At 38.8% G+C, this 25,245-nt stretch overlaps 1 protein-coding gene across 1 annotated transcript; it reads left to right on the top strand.

Annotated features, from left to right (window-relative positions):
* Positions 1-268: 268 nt before the first annotated feature.
* Positions 269-23,179, top strand: LOC149467768 (alpha-1,4-N-acetylglucosaminyltransferase-like). The gene is made up of 3 exons (XM_089671253.1): positions 269-492; positions 619-901; positions 22,592-23,179. Exons 1-3 carry the CDS (start codon positions 308-310, stop codon positions 23,177-23,179), a joined length of 1,056 nt encoding a protein of 351 aa, XP_089527379.1. The 5' UTR covers positions 269-307.
* Positions 23,180-25,245: the final 2,066 nt, after the last annotated feature.

Raw genomic sequence — 25,245 nt, 5'->3', positions numbered from 1 at the left:
ACTTCACTTTCTTGTCTGGTTAAAAGGTTGTGCCAGGGACAGTGAGCATGGAGAAATCTTTTTAATGGAGCCCTGAACTGCAGTAAAACCCGAACGAGTTTCTGATCCTTTTCCAGTTTATATATAAATATATATATATAAAAAAAAAAGAAGTGTTAGCTATAGAAAGACTCTTTGGAAATCACATATTCTAGAAAAGTTACATATATGCAATTTGTAATCATCTTCCACATTTATGAGCATGCCATGTTTTTCCTGAATAATAAATTTGTTTTCCTTTGCAGACTGAAAAGCATATTTTACAACCATGATAAAAACCCAGAGGATAGTGATCTTCCTTCTTCTTTTATTAGTCGTTGTTTTCTTATACAAAGTCAAGATTAACGATTCATCCTTGAACTATGTAATGTTTTTCTCTGAAAATGATATAATCAAGACATTAAAGTCAAAATTGCTACCAACCCAGAACAATTATGAATCTCTACCTACTACGTCTGCAGTAACAAAAACTACTGAAGTTTTGACTGCAAAGGATGCTGAAAACCACAAAAAGGACAAAAGATCATTGGAAACAAAATCTACAGAAGCAATCCCAATATCAAATATTCCCTCCAGAAGTTTAAGTCCTGACATTTTAAAAAGTGGTGATTCTATCATATTTTTGGAAACTACAGATAAACTGCCACCAAGATCACTGGTGCTATGTGCCATTGAATCAGCAGCTCGCCACTATCCTAACAGATCAGTGGTCTTTTTCTTGAAAGGAATGAATGAAACAAATAAAGAGGAAGTTCAAAAGAAACACCTTTCAGTATTTTCATCTATTAAGAATGTCTACTTCTTTCCTCTGCAAATGGAAGTGATTTTAGCAGACACACCTCTTCTATCCTGGTACCAAAAGGTCAGTTGTTTATAAAATTGTTTCTACTGAATGGATAATAATTTACGTTCTTATTATTTTGCAAATACTGTTCTTCTCCTTAATTTATAGAGAAGAGAATACCTTCAAATCTCATTCTTGCTGTATAAAAATTTAAGGGGACTGCATTTGAAGAGGAAGGCAATGCCAACTATAACTATTCTTACTATATTGCTACAGTTGCAAGAAAAAGTATGTGAACCCCTTTGGATTACGTGGAGTTTTGCATGAATTGGGCATAAAATGTGCTCTGAACGTCATCTAAGTCACAACAATAGAAGAACACAGTCTGCTGAACATAATACTACACAAACATTAGATGTTGCCATGGTTTAATTGCACATAACATGTAAACATTCACAGTGCAGGGAGGAAAAAGTATGTGAGGCCCTAGCTTAATGACTTCTCCCAGAGCTAATTGGAGCCAGGAGTGAGCCAACCTTGACTCCAATCAGTGTGATGATATTGGATGTGTTGCTGACAGCTGTCCTGCCCTTAAAAAACACACCTGTTTTGGGTTTACTGGTTTCAAGAAGCACTGTCTGATGTGAACCATGCCTCGCAGAAAAGAGCTCTCAGAAGACCTACGATGAAGAATTGTTGACTTGCATGAAGCTGGAAAGGGTTACAAAAATATCTCCAAAAGCCTTGATGTTCATGTGTCCATGGTAAGACAGACTGTCTACAAATGGAGAAAGTTTAGCACTGTTGCTACTCTCCCTAGGCGTGGTCGTCCTGTAAAAATGACTGCAAGAGCACAGCACAGAATGCTGCATGAGGTAAAGAAGAATCCCAGAGTGTCAGCTAAAGACCTACAGAAATCTCTGGCACATGCTAACATTTTTGTCGACACATCTACAATAAGGAAAACATTAAACAAGAATGGAGTACATGGGAGGACACCACGAAGGAAGCCATTGCTGTCCAAAAAGAATATTGCAGCACGTTTGAAGTTTGCAAAAGAGCACCTGGATGTTCCACAGCACTACTGGCAAAATATACTGTCTACAGATGAAACCAAGATTGAGTTGTTTGGGAAGAACACACAACACTATATGTGGAGAAAAAAAAGGCACAGCACACCAACATCAAAACCTCATCCCCACTGTAAAACATGGCGGAGGGAGCATCATGGTTTGGGGCTGCTTTGCTGCCTCAGGGCCTGGACGGATTGTTGTCATTGATGGGAAAATGAATTCCAGAGTTTATCAAGACATTTTGCAGGAAAACGTACGACCATCTGTCCGCCAAATGAAGCTCCGCAGAGGATGGGTGATGCAACAGGACAATGACCCAAAGCATACATGTAATTCATCAAAACAATGGCTGCAACAGCACAGAATACGCCTTCTGGAGTGGCCCAGTCAGAGTCCTGACCTCAACCTGATTGAAATGCTGTGGCATGACCTTAAGAAAGCAATTCACACCAGACATCCCAAGAATATTGATACACTGAAACAGTTTTGTGAAGAGGAGTGGTCCAAAATTACTCCAGATCGTTGTGCAGGTCTGATCTGCAACTACAGGAAACGTTTGGTTGAGGTTATTGCTGCCAAAGGAGGGTCAACCAGTTATTAAGTCCAAAGGTTCACATACTTTTTCCTCCCTGCACTGGGCATGTTTACATGTTGTGTGCAATTAAACCACGGCAACATCTAATGTTTGTGTAGTATTATTTTCAGCAGACTGTGTTCTTCTATTGTTGTGACTTAGATGACGTTCACAGCACATTTTATGCCCAATTCATGCAAAACTCCACGTAATCCCAAGGGGTTCACATACTTTTTCTTGCAACTGTATATATAACCTATCCTGCCTAAACTGTATGAAAAAAGATCTGTGTACTTACCTATTTTTAATCTGGTCTTATCTGGTCATATGATCATGCAGCTCTGGCTTCCATGTGTCAATGAGCTGCTGCTGCAGCGGAAAAGGAGTGCTCACAATAGCTGGGTCATAGGAGTCAATGGGTGACATCATTGCTCCTGGAATTCACAACCATTGTTGAGCTTTCCATTACACAGAGCTGCAGAATCATGTGACAGGACCAGAGTGGATTAAAAATAGGTAAGCACTCAGATCTTATTGAATTAACATTTTAAGTATAAAGTCCAATAATCTTCATTAAAGCACTTCCATCCTTCTGTAATCACCAAGTGCTTCAAAACATAAAAGTGCAAGATTCCACCACCAGATGTCTGCTCACCTCCAGCAGTGTGACCTTACATAATATTATGTTTGGTCTAACTGCGCTTTTGGTCCCAATATGGACACTGCAGATCAACTTGATGGATTTCAACTGTGGTTGACACCTTGTACAGAATACAACTCCCACCATCACATCACCTCATAAACAAAAGACTCCACATAGTGCGTAAACTTTAAACATTTTAATATCCAAATAAAATACAAAATGTGCACTCACAAGTATAAGGTGCCCAACCGCACCAAGTATAATAAGCCTCTGATATAAATTGCTCTGCAATCTGAGGTAAACGCAGTGTATTTTCTAACACCATGGTGCAAACAAACTCCAAGAAAGATACACTTGAAGACATAGTACAGAACTTAGAATAGCTTTACAGGGAAGGTTACTTCTAGCAAAATTGAGATAGATATTCTACACGTGTGAGAAGAGAGGGGGAATTCTGAAATGGCATGTGATTTTTATGCAACAATTGGGTGAAAAATGTGAAATGTTTCAAAGCTTGCATATATAAAAGAGTGAAAACAATCCTCATAAAATTGCTATTCACAGCTTCCCCTGGTCCTTAGGAGGAATGCAAATCAAGATAAACCTCGGTTACTCAGAGGTTAAATATATCTAAATGTAATGCCTTCCAGGTTAGCTAGATAAAATGTTTGTTTTTTATTTTCTAGATACAGGCTGAGTAGCAGCCTGGGGATGAGTCAGCCTGGGAGTGAGGTAGTGAGGTCACCTCAGAACAGGCTGGGAGTCTCTAACAGGTCAAGGCTTCTGGAGCCCTCCCACCTTTACAGAAACCTGAGGGCTTTCTGGAATCAGGGGAAAGGAAGGGAAGAGGCCCAGATCTACATGTTTTGAGGGACCTTGGTCAGTCTCCTGGCAGGAGGCTGGGCAAGGCAACCTTCAAATATCAGACATCCTGGTGTGCAGTATCAGGTGCAATATGGATTGAGGCTGGAGTCAGGAGCCTGGGAGGAGGCCCCAGGGAAAGGAGCCTACCTACAGGTAGGTCACTAGAAAAGAGGATAGCCACTGCCTAAATGGCTCCAGGGGAGGACAACCTGTGTAGTAGGGGAGGAGCCAGCCCAGCGTAAGGTCTGAAGGCAGCCACCAACCCACTAAGCTAACAGAAGACAGTTTGAGTACTCTTACACCTACTAGGCCAGATAAGGGGAGAGAGCGGTCAAATGCAAGAACCAACTAGCTTCTCATCTGGAACTGTTCAGTTGACAGCTTCTGGGCCCCCTTGCCCAGGGAATACTCTCAGTGCAACTGGGTGAAGAGGAGGAATCATCCAGGGTCTAAGAAGGTACACCAAAGGGGTTTAGTGCTCCTTAAAGAGAGACTGTTGCTAATCTGCATTTTAATACATAGTTGCTAAGGAGTTGTTCTCAAGTTGTATAGTTCCCTGGGCACCCCATACACCCCTAAACACTATCCAAGTTTAAACCCTTAATAAAATCACAAAACCAAGCTTGAGGACTGTTTACAGGATCCTGACGAAGCTACGAGAGGCATGGCGTAACGCGTAGATGTGACATAGCGACGAGGTGACGCACTTCTGGTCCGGCGCCATCTTGGCACATTAGAGAACTCTCAGAACACCCATGTGAGGTGATACTAAACGCACTGTATTTTCTGCTGAAATGTGAGTATGCACTTGGCGGTTTTTCTTATATTAAATGTGTCATACAGTTTTACACTATGGAGGATCTTTTGTGTTCTTATTCCATGACCTCTATAACCTCATGAGTATATAAATGTATATACACTGGTACCTGTCCGTTAAGGATAAGTGGAAGGTGGAGGAGTGAGCATTGGAGTCTGTGGAGTAACCTCTAGCCTGGAGAGAGCGTGTAGGATCCTGGGGTGATCTGCAAGACATTTTGGCCCCTGTGGGTCGCAGGGGGAAGGTGAGTGGGCATGCTAGCCACATAGGATTCTCACCTATCACCCGCACTGGCAAGAGGAGTATGCTTTTTTAGTTTTTTGGCTTTTTGTGTGTTAAACACTGAATTTTGTGGACATTAAATATCAATACAGTTTTGTGTGTCAAAAACACTGAATTGTGTAGATATTTTTTTCACTAATATTTGTAGTAATCACTTATATAGTGCTTATATCCCTTTACAGGGAATCACTGAGTGTTATGGTATAATCACTTAATATTTATGCTGGATTCATAGTGCACCAGTTATCTATATACAGTTGTGTTCAAAATAATAGCAGTAAGGCATCATTAACCTAATCAATCACTGTTTTTGGTAGAAATTATATTTCTACATGCAAAATAATTTACTAGCAGGTGTAGTAGAGTAATAGAAATCCAACAGACCCAACAGTCATGACATGCATGCTGCTGATTCTGTGTAATTGAATCACTAATTGAAAGAGGCATGTTCAAAATAATAGCAGTGTGGAGTTCTATTAGTGAGGTCATTCATTCTTTGAAAAACAGGTGGCAAATATTGCCCTTATTTAAGGAAGGAAGGCAGCAAATGTTGTACATGCTGGTTACAGTGCATTTCTCTCTGAAATACTGAGGAAAATGTCTCGTTCCAGACATTGTTCAGAACAGTGTACCTTGATTAAAAATTTGATAGGAGAGGGGAAAACATATAAAGAAGTGCAGAAAATGGTAGGCTGCTCAGCTAAAATGATCACAAATGCTCTAAAATGGCAACCCAAACCTGAAAGACGTAGAAGAAAGCGAAAAACTACCATTCGAATGGATAGAAGAATAGCCAAAATGGCAAGGACTCAGCCAACAATCAGCTCCAGGAAGATCAAAGAAGGTCTAAAGTTACCTGTGAGTACTGTTACAATTAGAAGACGCCTATGTGAAGCCAAGCTGTTTGCAAGAAGCCCCCACAAAGTCCCACTGTTGAAAAAAAGACGTGCTGAAGAGGTTACAATTTGCCAAAGAGCACATTGACTGGCCTAAAGAGAAATGGCGCAACATTTTGTGGACTGATGAAAGTAAGATTGTTCTTTTTGGGTCTAGTGGCCGGAGACAGTTTGTCAGACGACCCCCAAACACTGAATTCAAGCCACAGTACACTGTGAAGACAGTGAAGCATGGTTGCACATGCATCATGATATGGGGATGTTTCTCATACTACGGTGTTGGGCCTATTTATCGCATACCAGGGATCATGGATCAGTTTGAATACATCAGAAAACTTGAAGAGGTCATGCTGCCTTATGCTGAAGAGGAAATGCCCTTGAAATGGGTGTTCCAACAAGACAATGACCCCAAACACACCAGTAAACGTGCAACATCTTTTTCCAGACCAACAAGATTGTCGTTATGGAGTGGCCAGCCCAATCCCCGGATCTTAATCCGATAGAAAACTTGTGGGGTGACATCAAAAATGCAGTTTCTGAGGCAAAACCAAGAAATAGAGAAGAACTGTGGAATGTAGTCCAATCATCCTGGGCTGGAATACCTGATCACAGGTGTCAGAAGTTGGTTGACTCCATGCAACACAGATGTACAGCAGTTCTCAGAAACAGTGCTTATACAACTAAATATTAATTAAGTGATTCAAAGGAAAGCAAAATCTTCAAACATTTTTCAGTTTATATAGTGAATGTTTGAGCTTGTAAAGAAGAATACAAACACTACAATTTTTTGAACAGTCTAATATTCACTTTTCTTCATTTTTTTTAGAGGAACAACACAAATTTGATATATTTTTCTTCATGTTTTGATTTGGAATAGAAAGTGTAGTGTTCCCAATGCATTTGTGGTATGGAAATAAAAGCTATTAGAGGGATTTTGAGCTTTATTCACTTTTTTTTAACACACTGCTATTATTTTGAGCACAACTGTATGTCATTTACCTGGTTCACAGTAACGTTTTGTACTCTGGATATGCCTTTTTATATTTCTATAGCGCTACACCATTAACATATTAAATATTAATGTGCATTGTACGTAATGTCCAGGTGTCAACAGGTAGTCATCCGAGCCGCAAGATGGAACATGCTCCCTCTCAGGATGGTTAGGGTCCAGGGACTTTAATGCTGGTAATCCAGAGATATCCAGAGTTCCCATTTAGGGATGGATGGGTGCAGCTCTCACAGGATAAGGCAGGAGGCTCCCTCTCTGGATAATCAGGGTACTGGGCATCTAAGAAAATAATACTCCCCGCCTCCTCTACTGCCACGTCCACCAACGTCTCTGATCTCCGTGGACGTGGCAGTAGAGGAGGCAGGGAGTATTATTTTCTTAGACACCCAGTACCCTGAGTATCCAGAGAGGGAGCCTCCTGCCTTATCCTGTGAGAGCTGCACCCATCCATCCCTAAAGGGGAACTCTGGATATCTCTGGATTACCAGCATTAAAGTCCCTGGACCCTAACCATCCTGAGAGGGAGCGTGTTCCATCTTGCGGCTCGGATGACTACCTGTTGACACCTGGATATTACATACAATGCACATTAATACTGCACGTCCGGTGAGTGCGCATTTCTTATATTAACACAAGGCACAAGCACCATTTTGAAGCCGTGGGACTTTTCTATCATTTTTACGGATATTATTATTTCACTTAGTTTCTTAAATCAATTTTACTATTTCCACTTGTGCGCATTTATACTTTTTTGACATTTATATACATCAATTACTTGTCCTATTTATTGCTCAGCTAAATTTTGACCACCTTTATTAGCGCTGCACTATTTATCTTTGATTTATATAAGGATTCCTTTTGGTTGCCTTGAGTGTACAGCTGCTTATTGGAAAAGCGCTCACTTTTATCTACCTATGACATTTATTTCACGTTTGCGATTATTATTTAGGATACTTTACCATTTCATGGTTTTGGACTTTTTAGTTCATGTTGGTTGGTGGTTTATCCACTGTGGATTTATGAATGGGGTTTTATGGATAGTGTCACATATTCTCATGTTATTTTAGAACCCCTACTTCACGCATCACTTCATTATTTATAGGCAATACAACCTATTTTTTCTGTTCACTTTAGTGTTTTTGCACACTTTTGCGCTTATCCCCGGTAGGGGGGGGGGTTACATATTTATTCAGTGATTTTTTGTTGTTCATAGGCGTTTAGCCTGCATTCCTCTTCTTTTTTCACGTTTACCACAATTTGTGGTGTCACAGATTCATCTCGCTTTTCATCCCCCATTGGGATCACTGTTATTTTCTTTATATACTAGTTGACATAGGGCATGTAGGATATACATGCATTTGTGTCACTCTATTTCATTTATATACTTTGTACTGTGTTTTATGGTTCTATATTCATTATCATGGCACGTATTGTGTGTATGCATTTATACATTTTTATTTCTTTTTTTCATTTATTTTCTATGTGTGGCTAATTCTATCCCAATAAGGGGAGGTGAAGTTGTTTTTTCCTTTTTTTTGGGGGGGGGGGGCTTTATTGGTTGTAGTTTCACATATGCTGTTCATTGAGTCACATAGATACTCAGGTATTGATTTCATAGGGGGGTTTATTGTTCACTATTTATATTCACATTGTGATTTCTTATTATACTGTGCATTTACTAGTGCAGCACCACATTATTACACTTAGGACAGGAAGTAAAGGACAATTTAAAAAATGCTACAGAGATGGCAAGAAACACTTGACAGTAATGGTAATGATTCCTTAGTATATTCAAAATTTAAAAAAAATATATAATTATAAAACATTCATCGGTATATTTTCAGTGAACACTTGTGTTTATTTATAGCACAGCAAATGTGCAGCCACCTGCCATGCTGATTACCTGCCTGAAGAACCCTCAGAATCGGTGGGTGCTTTGAGAAGCATCCACAAGAAAGGGCCAATTCTATCTCGCAGCGTCGGGGGGGGGCATTGTTGCTAGTACATGGGGGGGTGGTAGTGGAAGGCAATCTCGGGTGGGGGGCAGGGGTGTTGTTGGTCAATGTCAGGCTCTCTTCGTGGGGGAGAGGGGTGTTGGTTGGTGTCAGGGTCTCTCCGTGGGGGGAACCAATTTTTGTGTTGCCTAGGGCAGCACAAAACCTAAATACACCATTGCCCTTACTCGATCTCCTTCAGCAAAGAAACCTAAAATCAAAAGTTCCTCCCTTGTGCATCACACCAGTATTAGGGGAAACAATAAACAATAACCGTAAGTATCCGGTGACATTTCTGACTTTATATTCACTTTCCCAGTGTTCCCAGTGCCCTTAAAATGAAAGAAAAGCCTAACTTAAACTATTCTTATAAATGTTCCCTCCCCCCTTCTCCTGCCTTTCCTGCCTATGCTATAAAAAAAAAAAGATCTGTGTATTTTACTATTTTTAATCTGGAATGGTTCAGTCACGTGATTCAGCAGATCCAGCTCCCCTGTGTAAGGGAGCACTTGAAAACAACTGTGAATTCCTAGAGCCATGAAGTCACCCATAGGCTCCTATGGCCCAGCAATTGTCAGCACTCTTTCCTCTTCCCTGCAGCAGCCACTTACTAACACAGGGGAGTTGGAGATGCAGGATCACATGACCAGATCAGGGGTAAGCACACAGATCTTTTTTATACAGGGTAATTAGCATAGGTAAGAGGAGGGAGGGACCTTTTTAATAATAGCTACAGTTGGGCTTTTATTTTATTTTAATACTGTTGTGATGCAAAGACACCCTGCAGGTCAAGCCAGAGGATGAGAAGAAAGTAAGAAGTTGCTTTTCAGGTATGGATCCTGCACTAAAGCAGATCGGTTGAGACATTTAGATACCTCTAAACTCTTTAAGGTAAATATTAAATTAAAAACTTTATTTTGTTTAATTGTACCAGCGTCCCACACTTATGAAGGACTTCCTTCATGCACATTGCCCATTGTAAGGGGGAACTTCAACTTAAAAATCGACAAACAAGAATTTCCTAGCTTACTTACCAGCCAGCCTGCAACAAACTGAATTAAGCCGAACAGTTCACGTTAAAATCAAGGGGTTAGTTTGCACACCTTTGCAAATATATTCGTAAGCTGCAGCAACCACATCATGGCTCCCCAGTATATCTGCAGTCCTAACTCTATAATTTTGAGAGTCTCCTGAGTTGGAGCACATATATAATAATGGATAGATTAAAGGCAGGTATGCCTAGAGGGAGCTCACCCCTCCTTAAAAGGTATATGGATGCACTGGACACCCAGCAATAGCACAATGGCAGTGAAGGTATCCAGTGCGTACCCTCACCAGTTCACCAACAGTACAAAAAAATGGCAACCACCACATCCTATAACTGGCCTTTGCAGCTAGAAGGGCAGAGACGGGTGATACATGTCAGAAAACAACAAACAAAAATTTCCAGTGCCCTTTCCAGCCAGCCTGCAACAAACCAAATTGACCCTTAACAGTTCACGTTAAAACCAGGGGTTTAGCTTGCTCACACTCTAATTTAAGCTAGTCACACACTAATAGATATTTTTCTTTCAGTGCAATACAGAGAAGATGCATGATTCTCCTCCTGAGAACATTGGGGTTGATTTACTAAAACTAGAGAGTGTAAAATTTGGTGTACCTCTGCATAGGAACCAATCGTCTTCCAGGTTTTACTGTTAAAGCTTAACTCAGTAAGCTGTAGTTAGATTGGCTACCATGCACAGCTGCACCAAATTCTGAGTGCTCCAGTTTTAGTTAAGCGTCCCCATTGTATTGTGACAACCAGAACTGGCGATTGTCAGAATATAGTGGATGACTGCAGTTGATAGGCTCTGGTCATTGATCACGGTTGCAGGAAAGAAATTCTCTGCGTCTAAGAACTGTCTAACTAGTATTTCATTTTTGTCTTTTCTTAACTGAGATATTTCAATATCTGCAGACATTTCTAAGTATGATTCCCCCATCAACACAGACAGTGCTAACAGGGGAAGCCCTCCTGCCAAGCAATTGTCTTCCCTTGGCAGAGGGGCAGGGGAAGCCGTCTCCACTGGGAGAAGACAGTGCTTATCTCATGTAAATCCGGCAGGCTGGTTGCATCAAAGTTGATCGATTGATCAACTTGGTACATTCAGCTTACCCATATATGGTTCAAATCTCAGCTGGTTCCTGCTGAACAGGCAGAGATTTGAACCGCCTGTGGCTGGCCTGTGGCTATTTAAGGGCCCATGTACACAATATGTAGGTCAGACAGGAGCTGGACAAGTGTAACTCGTGGTTGCAGGAAAGAAAATCGCATCATCTATGGCTAGTTTAAACCTACTAGTGTATCTAACATTCCTCTCCCCCAATGCTGCTGTCCAAAGATATCTCTTGCTCCTTGATCTAGAGTGGGGACCCTCTAATACGGGAGTTGTCACTGGCTGGATCACTAGGTGAGAACACGGTAAAAAGACTAAAAAAGAAAACTGATTCAGCTACCACATCTAAAGATTGGTAAACTGCAATATATTACATTTTTGGTTTGGGGTTTAATACCACTTTAATGATGGTAAATTAACTTCCCAGTATTCTTCCTAACATTTCATAGTAAAGAAAAACTTAAGTTCTGGTGTTTCCTGAGAAAAACAAGTTAAATATAAGCAGCAACTTTATAAAAATATAAAAACATTTTTAAGTTAAGCTATGTAAATGAGAACATTAAACAAACATAAAGTAAGCGTTATCCCAGTTTAGCTGTAAAAGTGGAAAAACACTTAAAAGTGTGATGTTACCCTATTAAAAAAGAAGTTAAGGATTCCAAAAAGACAAACATTCACACTCATCTATAATTCCAATGCTGCATCTGTCCCTCACTGCCTCTACACAGAGAACTAAGTGATTAATCACCACTGATCCCTCAAGTCTCACTCTTCAGTGAGCAGAGAGCCGGTGTCTTTCAGTCGCTGGCTCTCTGCTCTGTCCCTCCAATGTTCACTGGAGTACTGAGCTGTGGAGAGAACTGGAGTGGCTGGCTCAGGCTCTCCACAGCTCACTGAGAGGCTGAGCCAGCTGCCTTTCCAAGCATCTAGGTGGATCACAACATTAAAATCAGGATCTCTCCAGAGCTTGGACCGGCTGAATACAGGTCACAGGAGTGCAGAACAAAGTGCACTCCTGTGATCCCCAGGAGAAGTAGGGTCAAAAGAGCTTTGACCCTACATTTCCTTTAACGGGTTGCCAACCAGCCACAGTACATATACTGCAGCAGGGCGGCACCGCTGCACAAAATCACATATATACAATATTTCGCATTTCGGGTAGGGAACCCCTAGTGTCCTTCTGGATGTGCTTGCAAATCCCTATTAGCAGCCCACAAATTCTGCAGCACCCGTACTTCCCCATCCACTTCCCAACCCGGAATTCAGGTGGAAATAGCAAATTTAACTACTCCCCTTAATTTTTTGGAATTGTTTTTCACGGAAGATCTGTATGCATTGATTGTGGATCAAAGCAATTTATATGCACAACAATTTATTGCCTCCAACCCAAATTCAAACCTTGCCAGGCCAGTCGCATGGAAACCCATTACGGTTTCCGAATTTAAATTTTTTTTGGGCCTAACCCTCAACATGGCCATTACTAAAAAAAATTAATTGAGGTTGTATTTGTCCACAGACCCGTGTTCTCTGCTGCCATGGCCAGGCATAGGTATGAGAGTATAATGTGTTTTATGCGTTTCAACGACAAAATTCAGCCCCTCGCAAATCACCTTAACCAAAAATTTGCAGATGTCTATACTCCCCAGCAAAAAATCTGCATTGATGAGTCCCTTATTAATTTTTCTGGCCGCCTTGCATTTAAACAATTTCTCCCCAGCAAGCATGCCAGATATGGGGTCAAGATGTAGAAGACCTGTGAGGGGGCAGCAGGCTATACATATAATTTTTGGATTTATAAGGGAAAAGATAGTCACGTGGATCCCCCCGTATGCCCAGACTAAATGGGGAGCAGTGGCAAGATAATTTGGGACTTGGTGTCATCCTTTTTCCATATAGGGCACCACTCATACGTGGACAATTTTTATTCAAGTGTGCCACTATTTAGACATTTGTACATTCTTGGAACTGGCGCACGTGGCTCCGTGTAATCTAATGTGTGCCCACCATTAGAAGTGGGTGGATGCAGGGTGGTATATTCTAATGGTGGGTATACCACACACTTTTTCTGGCAGAGATATATTCTCTTTTTTTAATGCAGTCCACAGGCTGCATGAAAAAAAAAGGAAGCATATATACCCAACAAGGACCAGCACGTACTGGTACATCCCTGGACTTTGAATGGTTATACCAGGATGATGCCTACAGCTGCAGGCATCATCCTGGTATAATTTTTTTCAGCCGGTAATCGGCTTTCATATAAAAGCCATCCTAGTGACTAATTAGCTGCAGGATTGCTTTTACAAGCAGCGGGAAATAATACCCCCCCGTTGCCTTCCACGGCCTTCTCGGGCAGTCCCATGCCATCGTGGGAGCCTGAGAATGCAGCCAGTGTTTCTGCCAGCTGACCATAAAGCTGATTGGAGACTAGAATGGTGCGAATCATCTCTATAGTCTAAGAATTCGGAAGCCACAAGCATTTCATTATTTCAGTTTCGCAGGATATAAACAGCGCCATTTGTAAATTGGGAAAGCATCTGATCACACCGATCTTGGTGAGATTAGATAATATAAGGGCAGAGGAGATATCTAGAGTCTGATAGACCCCAGATTTCTCAAAAAAGAATATATGACAATGTACATTTAAGTTATAGGGGATATTTGCATTCCCTGTGATAGCATTAAAAGTGATCCAAAAAAAAAAATATGAAAGGAACAGTGTACAAATAATAAAAAAAACAAAATAACTTAAAAAAAACCCTCGCCCCCCCCCATGCGCGGTGACCGTGTGCCGGTATGTAAACAGCGGTTGCACCATGCATGTGAGGTATCGCTGTGAATGTCAGATCAAGGCCAGTAATTCTAACACTAGACCTCCTCTGTAAATCTAAAATGGTAGCTTGTAAAGGCTTTAAAAACATGGGCTATGGATATTAAAAACATATGTAGTTTGTCGCCATTGCACAGGGCATGCGCAATTTTAAATCATGTCATGTTTGTTATCTATTTACTTGGCATACCATCATCTTGTATATTTTACCAAATAATTGGCCAATATATTGTGTTTTTGTGCATTCAAAGTAAAAAAAGTATTTTTTTTTTAAATTTGCATTTGAAAAAATCGCTGCACGAGTACTATATGACATAAAAATTTGTAGCACCTACCATTTTATTCAATAGGGTGTCTGCTTTAAAAAAATATATAATGTTTGGGGGTTTAAATTAATTTCCTAGCAAAAAGTACTGATTTTTTTCATGTGAACACTGTCAGAAAAGGCTTGATCTTCAGGTGGTTAGAAGAGTGAGTGATGTGTGGCATAAACTTGTAATGCTGGGCATGAAATGCCCCCACCCCCCAAAACGACCCCTTTTTGGAAAGTAGACACCCCAAACTATTTGCTGAGAGGCATGTTGAATCAATAGAAGAATTTATTTTTTTACCACAAGTTTTTGGAAAATGACAAAAAACTTTTTTTTTTTTACACAAAATTGTCACTTAAATGATTTACTGCTCACACATGCCATGGGTATATGTGGAATTACTCCCCAAAATACATTCTGGTGCTTCTCCCGAGTATGGGGGTACCACATGTGAGACGTTTGGCAGTCTAGCCAAGTACAGGACCCCAAAATCCAATAAGTGCCTTCAGGCTTTGAAAGGGCTTTTTTTCCTCATTACACTTTCTGACTACCTATCACAGTTTCGGAGGCCCTGAAATGCCAGGATAGCACCATACCCCCCAAAATGACCCCTTTTTGGAAAGTAAACACCCCAAGGAATTTGATAAGAAGCATGGTGAGTATTTTTCAGATCTTGTTTGTTGCCACAAGTTTTTGGAAAATGAAGAAAAAAAACAAAAACCTATTTTTTCTTTTCTTTTTTTATATTTCAAACCTTGTGAGAAAAAAATGAGATCTGCAAAATACTCATCATGCCTCTTTTTAAATTCCATGGGGTGTCTACTTTCCAAAAAGGGGTCACTTGGGGGGGTTTGGTGCTATCCTGACATTTCAGGGCCTCCGAAACTGTGATAGGTAGTGAGGAAGTGAAATAAGGAAGTTACGCACCTTTAGGCTTTCAAAGTGGTCATTGGATTTAAGGCTCCTGTATGTGGCTAGGCTCCAAACAAGTCTCACACATGTGGTATCCCCATACTTGGTAGAAGTAGCAGAATGTATTTTGGGGTGTAATTCTACATATACACATGGCTTGTGCGAGAAATATATAATTTAAATGACAACTTTGTGTAGAAAAAAATGTTTTTCTCAATTTTCAGAAACTTGTGTAAAAAAAAAAATCTTCCATGGACTCAATATGCCTCTCAGCACTTTCCAAAAATGGTTCATTCAGGGGTGTTTGTGCTATCCTGGTATTTTAGCACCTCAAGAAATGTGATGAGCAGTCAGAAAGTAAAAGCTGTGTAAATTCCATTTTCTATACCATAGTTTGTAGACACTATGATTTTTACACAAAGCAATCAATATACACTTATTGGAATTTTTTTACTCAAAAACATGTAGCAGAATACATTTTGGCCGAAATTTATGATGAAATTTTAGTTTTTTGGATATTTTTATGACAGAAATTAGAAAATATGTTTTTTTTTATTTAGTTTCGTTCATTTTTTTCTTTTTTTTCTTCATTTTTTTTTATTTATAGCACCAAAAGCGCACAGGTGATCAAATACCACCAAAAGAAAGCTCTATTTGTGTGAAAAAAAGGACATACATTTAATTTATGTACCGCGCAATTGTCCGTTAAATTAGTGCAGCGTTGTATAGCAAAAAAATGGCGTAAATTGCAGTATCTATACCATAGATTGTAGATGCTATAACTTTCACACAAACCAATCAATATACACTTATTGGGATTTTTTTTACTAAAAACATGTAGCAGAATACATTTTGGCCTAAATGTATAACTAACTTTGAGTTTACTATATATTTTTTATAGCCGAAAATAAAAAATATTGTTTTTCTTCAAAATTTTCGGTCTTTTTTGTTTATAGTGCAAAAAATAAAAAGCACACAGGTGATCAAAAACCACCGAATGAAAGCTCTATTTGTGTGAAAAAAGGACGTAAATTTTGTTTAGGTACAACATTACATGACCGCACAATTATCAGTTGAGTTAGTGCAGCGCCGAGTAGCAAAAAGAGGCCTGGTCATTAAGGGGGGTAAATCTTCTAGAGGGTAAGTGGTTAAAGTCAGACCCAATTCTCTTAAAACAGAGACCCTAGAAAAGAGAATTATATGCAATATCCATGTGGTTGTTTTTTTTTTTTAATTTTAAGGATCACCCTACTGTCTGACTTTTCAGATAAATATTTGGTCTGAGCCGAGACTGCACTCCCCTCCAATGATCTACTGGAACCTTCATCCGTTAGCCCTGTTGGCTTTCTTATATTTCAAGACTAAACTGTTCTTAATGGAAGTAACATTTATGAACTTTGGTAGGGTCCCACTCCACATCTATTTTAGACTTAGGACTTAAAGCCTCTGCTTTTGTAACCACTAGTGTTTCCAGGGAGGGATGTTGACTTGTTTATATTTGGGGTTTGGAGCTGTGTCTTCCTTTTTATCCTTGATCTGACACTTATCTTTCTATACTATGTGAGATGTCCAAGTCGCAATGCATTCAGATTTGGACTAATTCTCACCCCATCAACACCTTACCTGACCTGTTAGGTCTAAAAGTCCCTCTATCTTTTGCATGGGAACTGTTATAGTCATATCTAAGTTTGAGCTTTTCTAATTACTTTGAAGGTAGCTGGGTGGATTGTGCAAACAGTTTTTTCCCCTGATTTTGCAGGGTGACACAAGTGTACACTAAGACAAAGCATTAGTGCCCACTGTAAGGCATCAGCCTGACTAAGATGGCAGGATACTGATCCTGCACTCTCAGGCAGGTCCTTACACTAGGCTTTCTGCAATGAAGGGGAGGCAGAAAAAGGCAGAACTCCCTACTTCTGCACACTTCTGGAACAGTAACCCCACAGTTTGCAGGAATTTTGAAAAATAATTGCCCGGGTCCCACTTGTTAAGCATGTAAGGCGGAGAGGGGAAAACTTTCAGGAGTAGGCAGAGTAATCTGCAGCACTGTGTTTTGCACAGATTAAAGTAAAGTCCCAGTATGCCACAGTACATTGATATAGAAAAGGTTTTCATTTAATTGTTGGGGACCGCACTGTGGAGGATTACTCTACCTGCACCCAAAAGGCATTAAATAGTCCCCTGCTGTATTGGCAGGGTTGGGCCTGGTAAAGGACGGCTGATACTACCCCCTTGTACTATATATACTGTATATACACTCTACATTCAAATCAGTTCTTGGCTTTCCCTCAAGGAGTTTACTTTCTAAAGTCCTTATCACTCTTACATACATATATACATACACACACACACACACACACTAATCATACTGAAGTCCCACTATTGTAACTACCTCCTATGAAACTATCCAGTGAACACTCATACATTTCTTGCATTCCTCAATGACAACTTTCCCAATTTCCTCAACTTGGTGACAATTACAATATGAATGTTGTTCAAACTTATAATTCTAACCCTTATAGGTTTGTGCAACACCAATATGTGCCAGACTTCCCCTTCATGATCACCAACTCTACTTAGTCTGCCTAGGAACACCTCATGTGCACCCTCTTTCTTTAGAATTCCCTTAATCATATTAACTGCTGCACCCAGACCCTTCAAACTGTTCGATGTTAAATAAATATATATAAAATAAAGTGTCCAAGAAAATATATATTAATTGTGTGCAAAAAATATATAAATATAAATAAAAATAAAAAATATATAATAACAAGTCCTTCTTCCAAAAAAAAGTAAAATAAATTCAAAACAATCTTTTTCCAAAAAAAGTGCTTCCACCATTCACCAGTGTACAATCAACATCAATCGCACTCACCAGATATTGGTGAGTATTGTGCCTTGTAGGATTTTAGGGATCCTAAACCCCCTCTATATCCACCAGAGCTCCTTATCCACCTTTTATGGCTTGATATTCTCCTTCCACTTACTCCTAATAAGAGCTCCACAGCGGTGCAAAAAAGAAAAATACCATAGTGTGATATTGCTAATACAATATGCAGTATTAAAATAATACCAAGCCACTCACATGTTCAACTTAAAAGCATTGATTTATTGCCTCCATTGGCTCACACAGATCCACATAACCACAGTTCAATCCAGAGACCTCATAGCCTTTTGGTTTGCAGAGGATAACAGAACACAGCTCCAACAACATAGATGGCCGCCTGAAACGCTCAGCGTGCGTTCCACTCACCGGAAGTGACACAGGACGTATGGACGGCAGACCGGAAGTACGTCGACGCGTTTCGCCCCTCCCACAGGGTGTTCTCAAAACATCACTTCCAGTCATCAGCTGCTTTTTATACAGCACAGGATCCCTCCCCTCTTCTCCCATATGTTAATTACCCATATGATGCTTACTCCTTCACTGTCATCCTCTGCTCACCAACGTGAGATTCCTTCACACTTGGTAAACCGATATATGGTTCAACAAAAATTCTTTAGACCTTTATTATTATTAAAAAACAATATCATAAGAATAACTACAAGATCAATTGACCAATGATCAAATTATTATTATTATACAGTATTTATAAAGCACCAATGGTTTGCTCAGTGCTGTACATTACAATGGGAGACAATACATGAAACAGTACAATAACAATACAATGCGATACACGAGGGGTTCGAGGGCCCTGCTCCTTGGAGCTTACAATCTATATAATCACATAATTATATATTTAAAACAGAGGAATTTCCACAAAGCAATATAGGTTGCAAATCCACATATAATGTGTGCTCATCCATGATCAATGTACACTAAATGTACACACACATATGTGCACATACCTGCACTACAAAAACAGAAATATAAATACATAATAAAAATTAAAAAATCAAGAAAGAAAGACTAAATACAAATAAAATTAAAAAAAATTAAATAAACATAAAAATAAGAAATAAAAATAAAAACAAAAAACAAACAAAAAAACAAAAAATGTAAATAAAAACAGAAATAACAATAAAAAATACATTTGAAAAAAAAATATAAAAAAAAATTTAAAATGAAAAATGAAAAATATGAAAAATATAATTAACCATATCACCCCCTTTCCATGGGACATCTATCCCACAAAACCTTAAAGATATCGGATCCCTATTATGATATACTCTGAAATGGTGTGACAAGCTGTGATATTTAAATCCTTTCTTAATATTTCTAATGTGTTCTCCCAATCTCACAGAATTTCCTGGTAGTTCTACCTATATACTGGAAGTTGCAAGAGCATTTCAGCAGATAGGTAACATGGGTGCTGTCATACGATATGAACTTCTTGATTTTATATGATGAACACAATTGGAAACTATCATAGTGTCTTTTATTATCACCTTTCAGTTTTTTGTCTGCTATACACCTTTTACACTTAAAAAATCCAACCCTATCCAAGAAAGTCACCACCTTCCTAAGTTCATCAGTAACATTTTTTACTAGTCTAGTTCTTAATGTTGGTGGCTTCCTATAAATGAACATGGGCTTCCCAGGTAGCATTTTACTAAGGACTTCATCCCTTTTTAAAATCGGCCAGTACTTTTGATGATCTTTTCAACCAGTTTAAATTGACTCCAGTAACCTGTAACAAAAGTCAGATCCCCTACTTTTCTATTTTGTTCTTTCTTCACCAGCAAATCGTCCCTCTTGATGTTATTAACCTATCAAATATGCTGTCATCATCACAATTCCGTTTCAATCTAATAAACTGACTCTTGGGAATCGATTTTAACCAGTTCCTATGATGGCAGCTGTGACTCTGAATGTATCCATTCCTGTCAACCTCCTTGAAATGCGTTTTTGTGCAAAATTTATCACCTTGTTTATAAACCGTAAGATCTAGAAAATCTATTGCTTTTTCACTGATATTATTAGTAAATGATATATTAAAAGGGTTATTACCCATCTCCTGGATGAATTGTTCCAATCCTTCTCTAGTGCCTTTACATATTATAATAATATCGTCTATAAACCTTCTATATACTAACTGTTACTGGAGTCAATTTAAACTGGTTGAAAAGATCATCAAAAAGTACTGGCCTATTTTAAAAAGGGATGAAGTCCTTAGTAAAATGCTACCTGGGAAACCCATGTTCATTTATAGAAAGCCACCAACATTAAGAACTAGACTAGTAGGGCTCTGAGGAAGAGGCAAGTCCTCGAAACGCATCAGCCTATTGGATGTCTACACTCCCTATTGCGGACTGTTACTCAGCGTGGTGTTCACCCAGCTGTTCTTTTATGATGTGCCTTGACTTTATTGTCGTTTGTGAGTACAACACCTACTATATTTCTTATTAAACATTTTTTATGGTAATGCACTGTTGTTTGTTCTTTCCTCATTCAGTATATTTGGATTCCCCCGGTCTATTTGAGGGCAGCAAGGTGTGCATGTTCCAGGACATTCTTAATGTGGTTGTAGCCTGCATCAAGTCCATCCCCAAGCGCAGGAGCATTTGTGTTTGCTGGATCTTTAAGGTTTCGTGGGACAGATAAGATTGATGTCCCATGGAGAGGGGGTGATATGGTTAAAAGTATATCACAAAATGAAACTAAATGGATCTACCAAATGGGAATATTAAACCCTAAGGGGTTAAATGCAGAGATCAATATAAATTGAATCTTATCTAATTTGTAAAGGACCTTAGTGCAAATTATATTTTTCATTTTAAAAAAAAAATTTATATATATTTTTTCAAATGTAGTTTTATTTCTATTTACATTTACGAAAAACATTTTTTTTTTGTTTGTTTTTTGTTTTTTATTTTTATGTTTATTTTCATTTTTTTATTTAAATTTTATTTTTATTTAGTCTTTCTTTCTTTTTTAATTTTTATTATGTATTTATATTTCTGTTTTTGTAGTGCAGGTATGTGCACATATGTGTGTGTACATTTAGTGTACATTGATCATGGATGAGCACACATTATATGAGGATTTGCAACCTATATTGCTTTGTGGAAATTCCTCTGTTTTAAATATATAATTATGTGATTTGATCATTGGTCAATTGATCTTGTAGTTATTCTTATGATATTGTTTTTTAATAATAATAAAGGTCTAAAGAATTTTCGTTGAACCATATATCGGTTTACCAAGTGTGAAGGAATCTCACATTGGTGAGCAGAGGATGACAGTGAAGGAGTAAGCGTCATATGGATAATTAACATATGGGAGAAGAGGGGAGGGATCCTGTGCTGTATAAAAAGCGGCTGATGACTGGAAGTGATGTTTTGAGAACGCCCTGTGGGAGGGGTGAAACGCGTCGAATACTTCCGGTCTGCCATCCATGCGTCTTGCGTCACTTCCGGTGAGTGGAACGCAAGCTGACCGGTGCGTTTCAGGCGACCATCTTTGTTGTTGGAGCTGTGTTCTGTTATCCTCTGCAAACCAAAAGGCTGTGAGGTCTCTGGATTGAACTGTGGTTATGTGGATCTGTGTGAGCCAATGGAGGCAATAAATCAATGCTTTTAACTTTGAACATGTGAGTGGCTTGGTATTATTTTAATACTGCATATGGTATTAGCAATATCACACTATTGTATTTTTTTAAGTGGAAGGAGAACATCAAGCCATACAAATTGGATAAGGAGCTCTGGAGGATATAGAGGGGGTTTAGAATCCTTAAAATCCTAAAAGGCGTAATACTCACCAATATCTGGTGAGTGCGGTTGATGTTGATTGTACACTGGTGAATGGTGGAAGCACATTTCTTTGGGAGAAGATTATTTTGAATTTATTTCACTTTTTTTTGGAAAGAAGGTCTTTTTATTATATATTTTTTATTTTTATTTATATATTTTTTGTACACATTTAATATATATTTTCTTGGACACTTTATTTTATATATATTTATTTTATATTTTTTATTGATTTATATATTGCTTTTGTTTATTGATGTTATTTATATGGTGAGGAGGTTTTTTGATTTGCGCTGTTTATATATTATTTTTATCAATTGGTGTATTGCACCGGTGCACAGCAGCATACTTTTACTTTTATCACCAATTGTAAGGTTTTCCTGTGCACTGGCATTTGTGATATATAAACTGTTTGATGTGCCTTAAAAGCAGAATTAAAGATTAAAAAAATGTAGCAGGTAGCGTTTTTTTTTTAACACTGCACACTGCAGTGAACTTTTTCTGTACAGTGCCAAGTGTAAGAGCCAGGTACTAGTACGTTATATCTGTCATCAACGTTCAGCATCCGTAATGTAACATTCCTATTATACACACAGGTGGCAAAGCATTTGATCACAACTAAACAGTGCAAAGTTAAATTTTGCTATATATTTAAAATACTGGAATTCTGTTATTTTTTTAAAATTATTTCTAACTGGCTCTCAATTTTATTTGCAGGTTGATCCAACAAAAGAAATATACTGGGCCCATGTCAGTTCAGATGCCTGCAGGTTAGCATTACTTTGGAAACATGGTGGCATTTACATGGACACTGATTTCATATCACTTCGACCCATACCACATCACAACTTTCTGGCTGCAGAGTCAAAGCAGTATTCTAGCAATGCTGTTTTAGGTTTCTCTTCCCACCATGAGTTCACCTGGAAATGTATGGAAGACTTTGTTAAAAATTATCGTGGTGAAATATGGGGCTCCCAAGGGCCATTATTGTTTACTCGTATTCGAAATCAGTTTTGTAATATGGCTTCCTTTAATGGAAAAGAGGATTTTATGTGTGGCAATATCACTATCTTGAGCCCTGAACATTTTTATCCTATTTTACTCGCATCATTCAATCGGTACTATGAAGTTTGGGACAAGGAACCGACCTTTGACATTTCTTATGCTCTGCATCTCTGGAATTTTGCAAATCAAGGGAATCATAGGAAAATAGTCCCTGGAAGTAACACACTGGTGGAGCATCTATACCAAAAGAATTGCCCTTCAGTTTATACTGAATTAGCTAGAGAAAAGACTCCTGTATAAAGAGAAATTACTGTCTTTTTATGTATTAGAGATATAAAAACAATTTCATATCACAGAGACACCTTAGTTTTTCAATCAGGCTTTGGGAGGTACATAAGTGGCCTACACCATGACCAACTTTGGTCAGAGTTGCACAGTTTGTTTTTATCTACAAACACTGCTTGCCCACTTAAGCAGTTTTTTGGTAAAAGTGAACTATGCCTTCAAGGTTTTGGTTTTTAATCAAAAATTGTTGATTGTGATGTTTTTATTAGGGTTGCAACGATACGGATACTGGTATTGGTATCGGTGCCAATACTAAGCATTTGCACAAGTATCGGTACTCGTGCAAATGCTCCAATACCTGAACTCGATACCTTTAAGCTCCTTTCTTTCAGTTGTCAGCAGGATTCCCTGCTGACAGCTGAAATATAAATTTAAAAAAAAGCTGGTAATTAAGGCTGCTTTCACACTGAGGAGTTTTTCAAGTGTTTTTGCGTTAAAAAAAGTGCCTGAAAAGCTCAAGAAAACTGCTTCCCTGTGTATGTGAATGTATATCTATGTATGTTTCACACTGAGGCATTACGCTTGTGGTGCGGTGTAAAATCTCCTGCTTGCAGCATCTTTGGGGAATGTTTGGGGAGTTAAAAAAAATCCCAAAAACACTTGAAATAAATTGATTTTTTCTGTGTTTTTGCGTTTTTTTTTTTTCCAACAATCATACGAATCCAGGTGGATGCAGCATTGGTCCAATGCTGCATCTGTCCCCCGGCGGTTCTAAGGGTGAGAACTCAGTGATCACATGACCACTGCCTGCTGGGTTCTCACAGCTGTTCTGAGCAAAGAGTGGTGACTGTCAGAGGGTTCCCCCGCTGATAGCTGAAATGTAAACACATCCCAGCAATTGGAGCTGTCAAGAAAAAAAAAGCACCCTTGCCCCCCTGCGTGCGCAAGCGCTGACCCCGTGCCGGTATGTAAACAGTGGTTGCACCATGCATGTGAAGTATTGACGCAAATGTCAGATCGAGGGCAGTGATTCTAGCATTAGACTTCCTGTGTAATTATAAATTGGTGACCTATAAAGGCTTTTAAAGCATCGCCTATCGATAATACAAATGTATGTACTTTGTTGCCATTGCATGGGCATGTGCAATTTTAAATAGACAAACAAACGAAACCAGCACTCCAATCCTCATGCAAACTAAAAGAAATTCAAGATGCCAGACAAGGAGGTACTGCCCTTCAAAGATCGGGAAATCTGAATACTGGTAAAAAAGAGCAGACAAGGGCGCACTCTCATCGTGCATTACTGTGGTAAACCATGTATTTATTAAATAGACAAATGGATGTATACTCACAAAACAACGAAGATAAAAGCAGTGTATGTACTTTTGTTTAGCTCTTAGGAAGGGGGTATATCTCCTGAAACACGTTAGCTCATCCTATCTAGGACACAGCAATTGTGTGACTGTTACTGCGGACTACATACACTGCTTTTATCTTCGTTGTTTTGTGAGTATACATCCATTTGTCTATTTAATAAATACGTGGTTTACCACGGTAATGCACGATGAGAGTGCGCCCTTGTCTGCTCTTTTTTACCAATGTGCAATTTTAAAGCATGTCATGTTTGGTATCTATTTACTCAGCGTAACATCATCTTTTATATTTTATCAAACAATTGGGCCATATATTGTGTTTTTGTGCATTAAAATTCTAAAAAGTGTATTTTTCCCAAAAGATTTGCATTTGAAAGATCACTGCGCAAATACTGTGTGACGTAAAAAATTTAAACACCCACCATTTTATTCTCTTATGGCTCTGCTTTAAAACAATATATAATGTGTAAGTAATTTTCTAGCAAAAAAACAGTTTTTTGCACGTGAACAAGAAGTATTAGAAAAGGCTTGGTCTTCAAGAGTGGGTGATGTGTGGCATAAGCTTCTAATGTTGGCCCTGAACTGCCAGGATAATAGAAGCTCCAAGTTATTTGCTAAAAGGCATGTCTCAGTTGTTGCCACATTTTTGGAAAACAAAGAAGGGAAACAAAAAAATTATTTTTTTTTCTTTTTGAAAACCCTGTGACA

Source organism: Staurois parvus, unplaced genomic scaffold (assembly GCF_062004578.1).
Source record: "Staurois parvus isolate SC_StPar_1 unplaced genomic scaffold, SC_StPar_1.0 ptg000102l, whole genome shotgun sequence".
Taxonomy (NCBI): domain Eukaryota; kingdom Metazoa; phylum Chordata; class Amphibia; order Anura; family Ranidae; genus Staurois; species Staurois parvus.
Note: the sequence above shows the minus strand (reverse complement) of the source record. Positions and strands in the feature narration are given on the sequence as shown.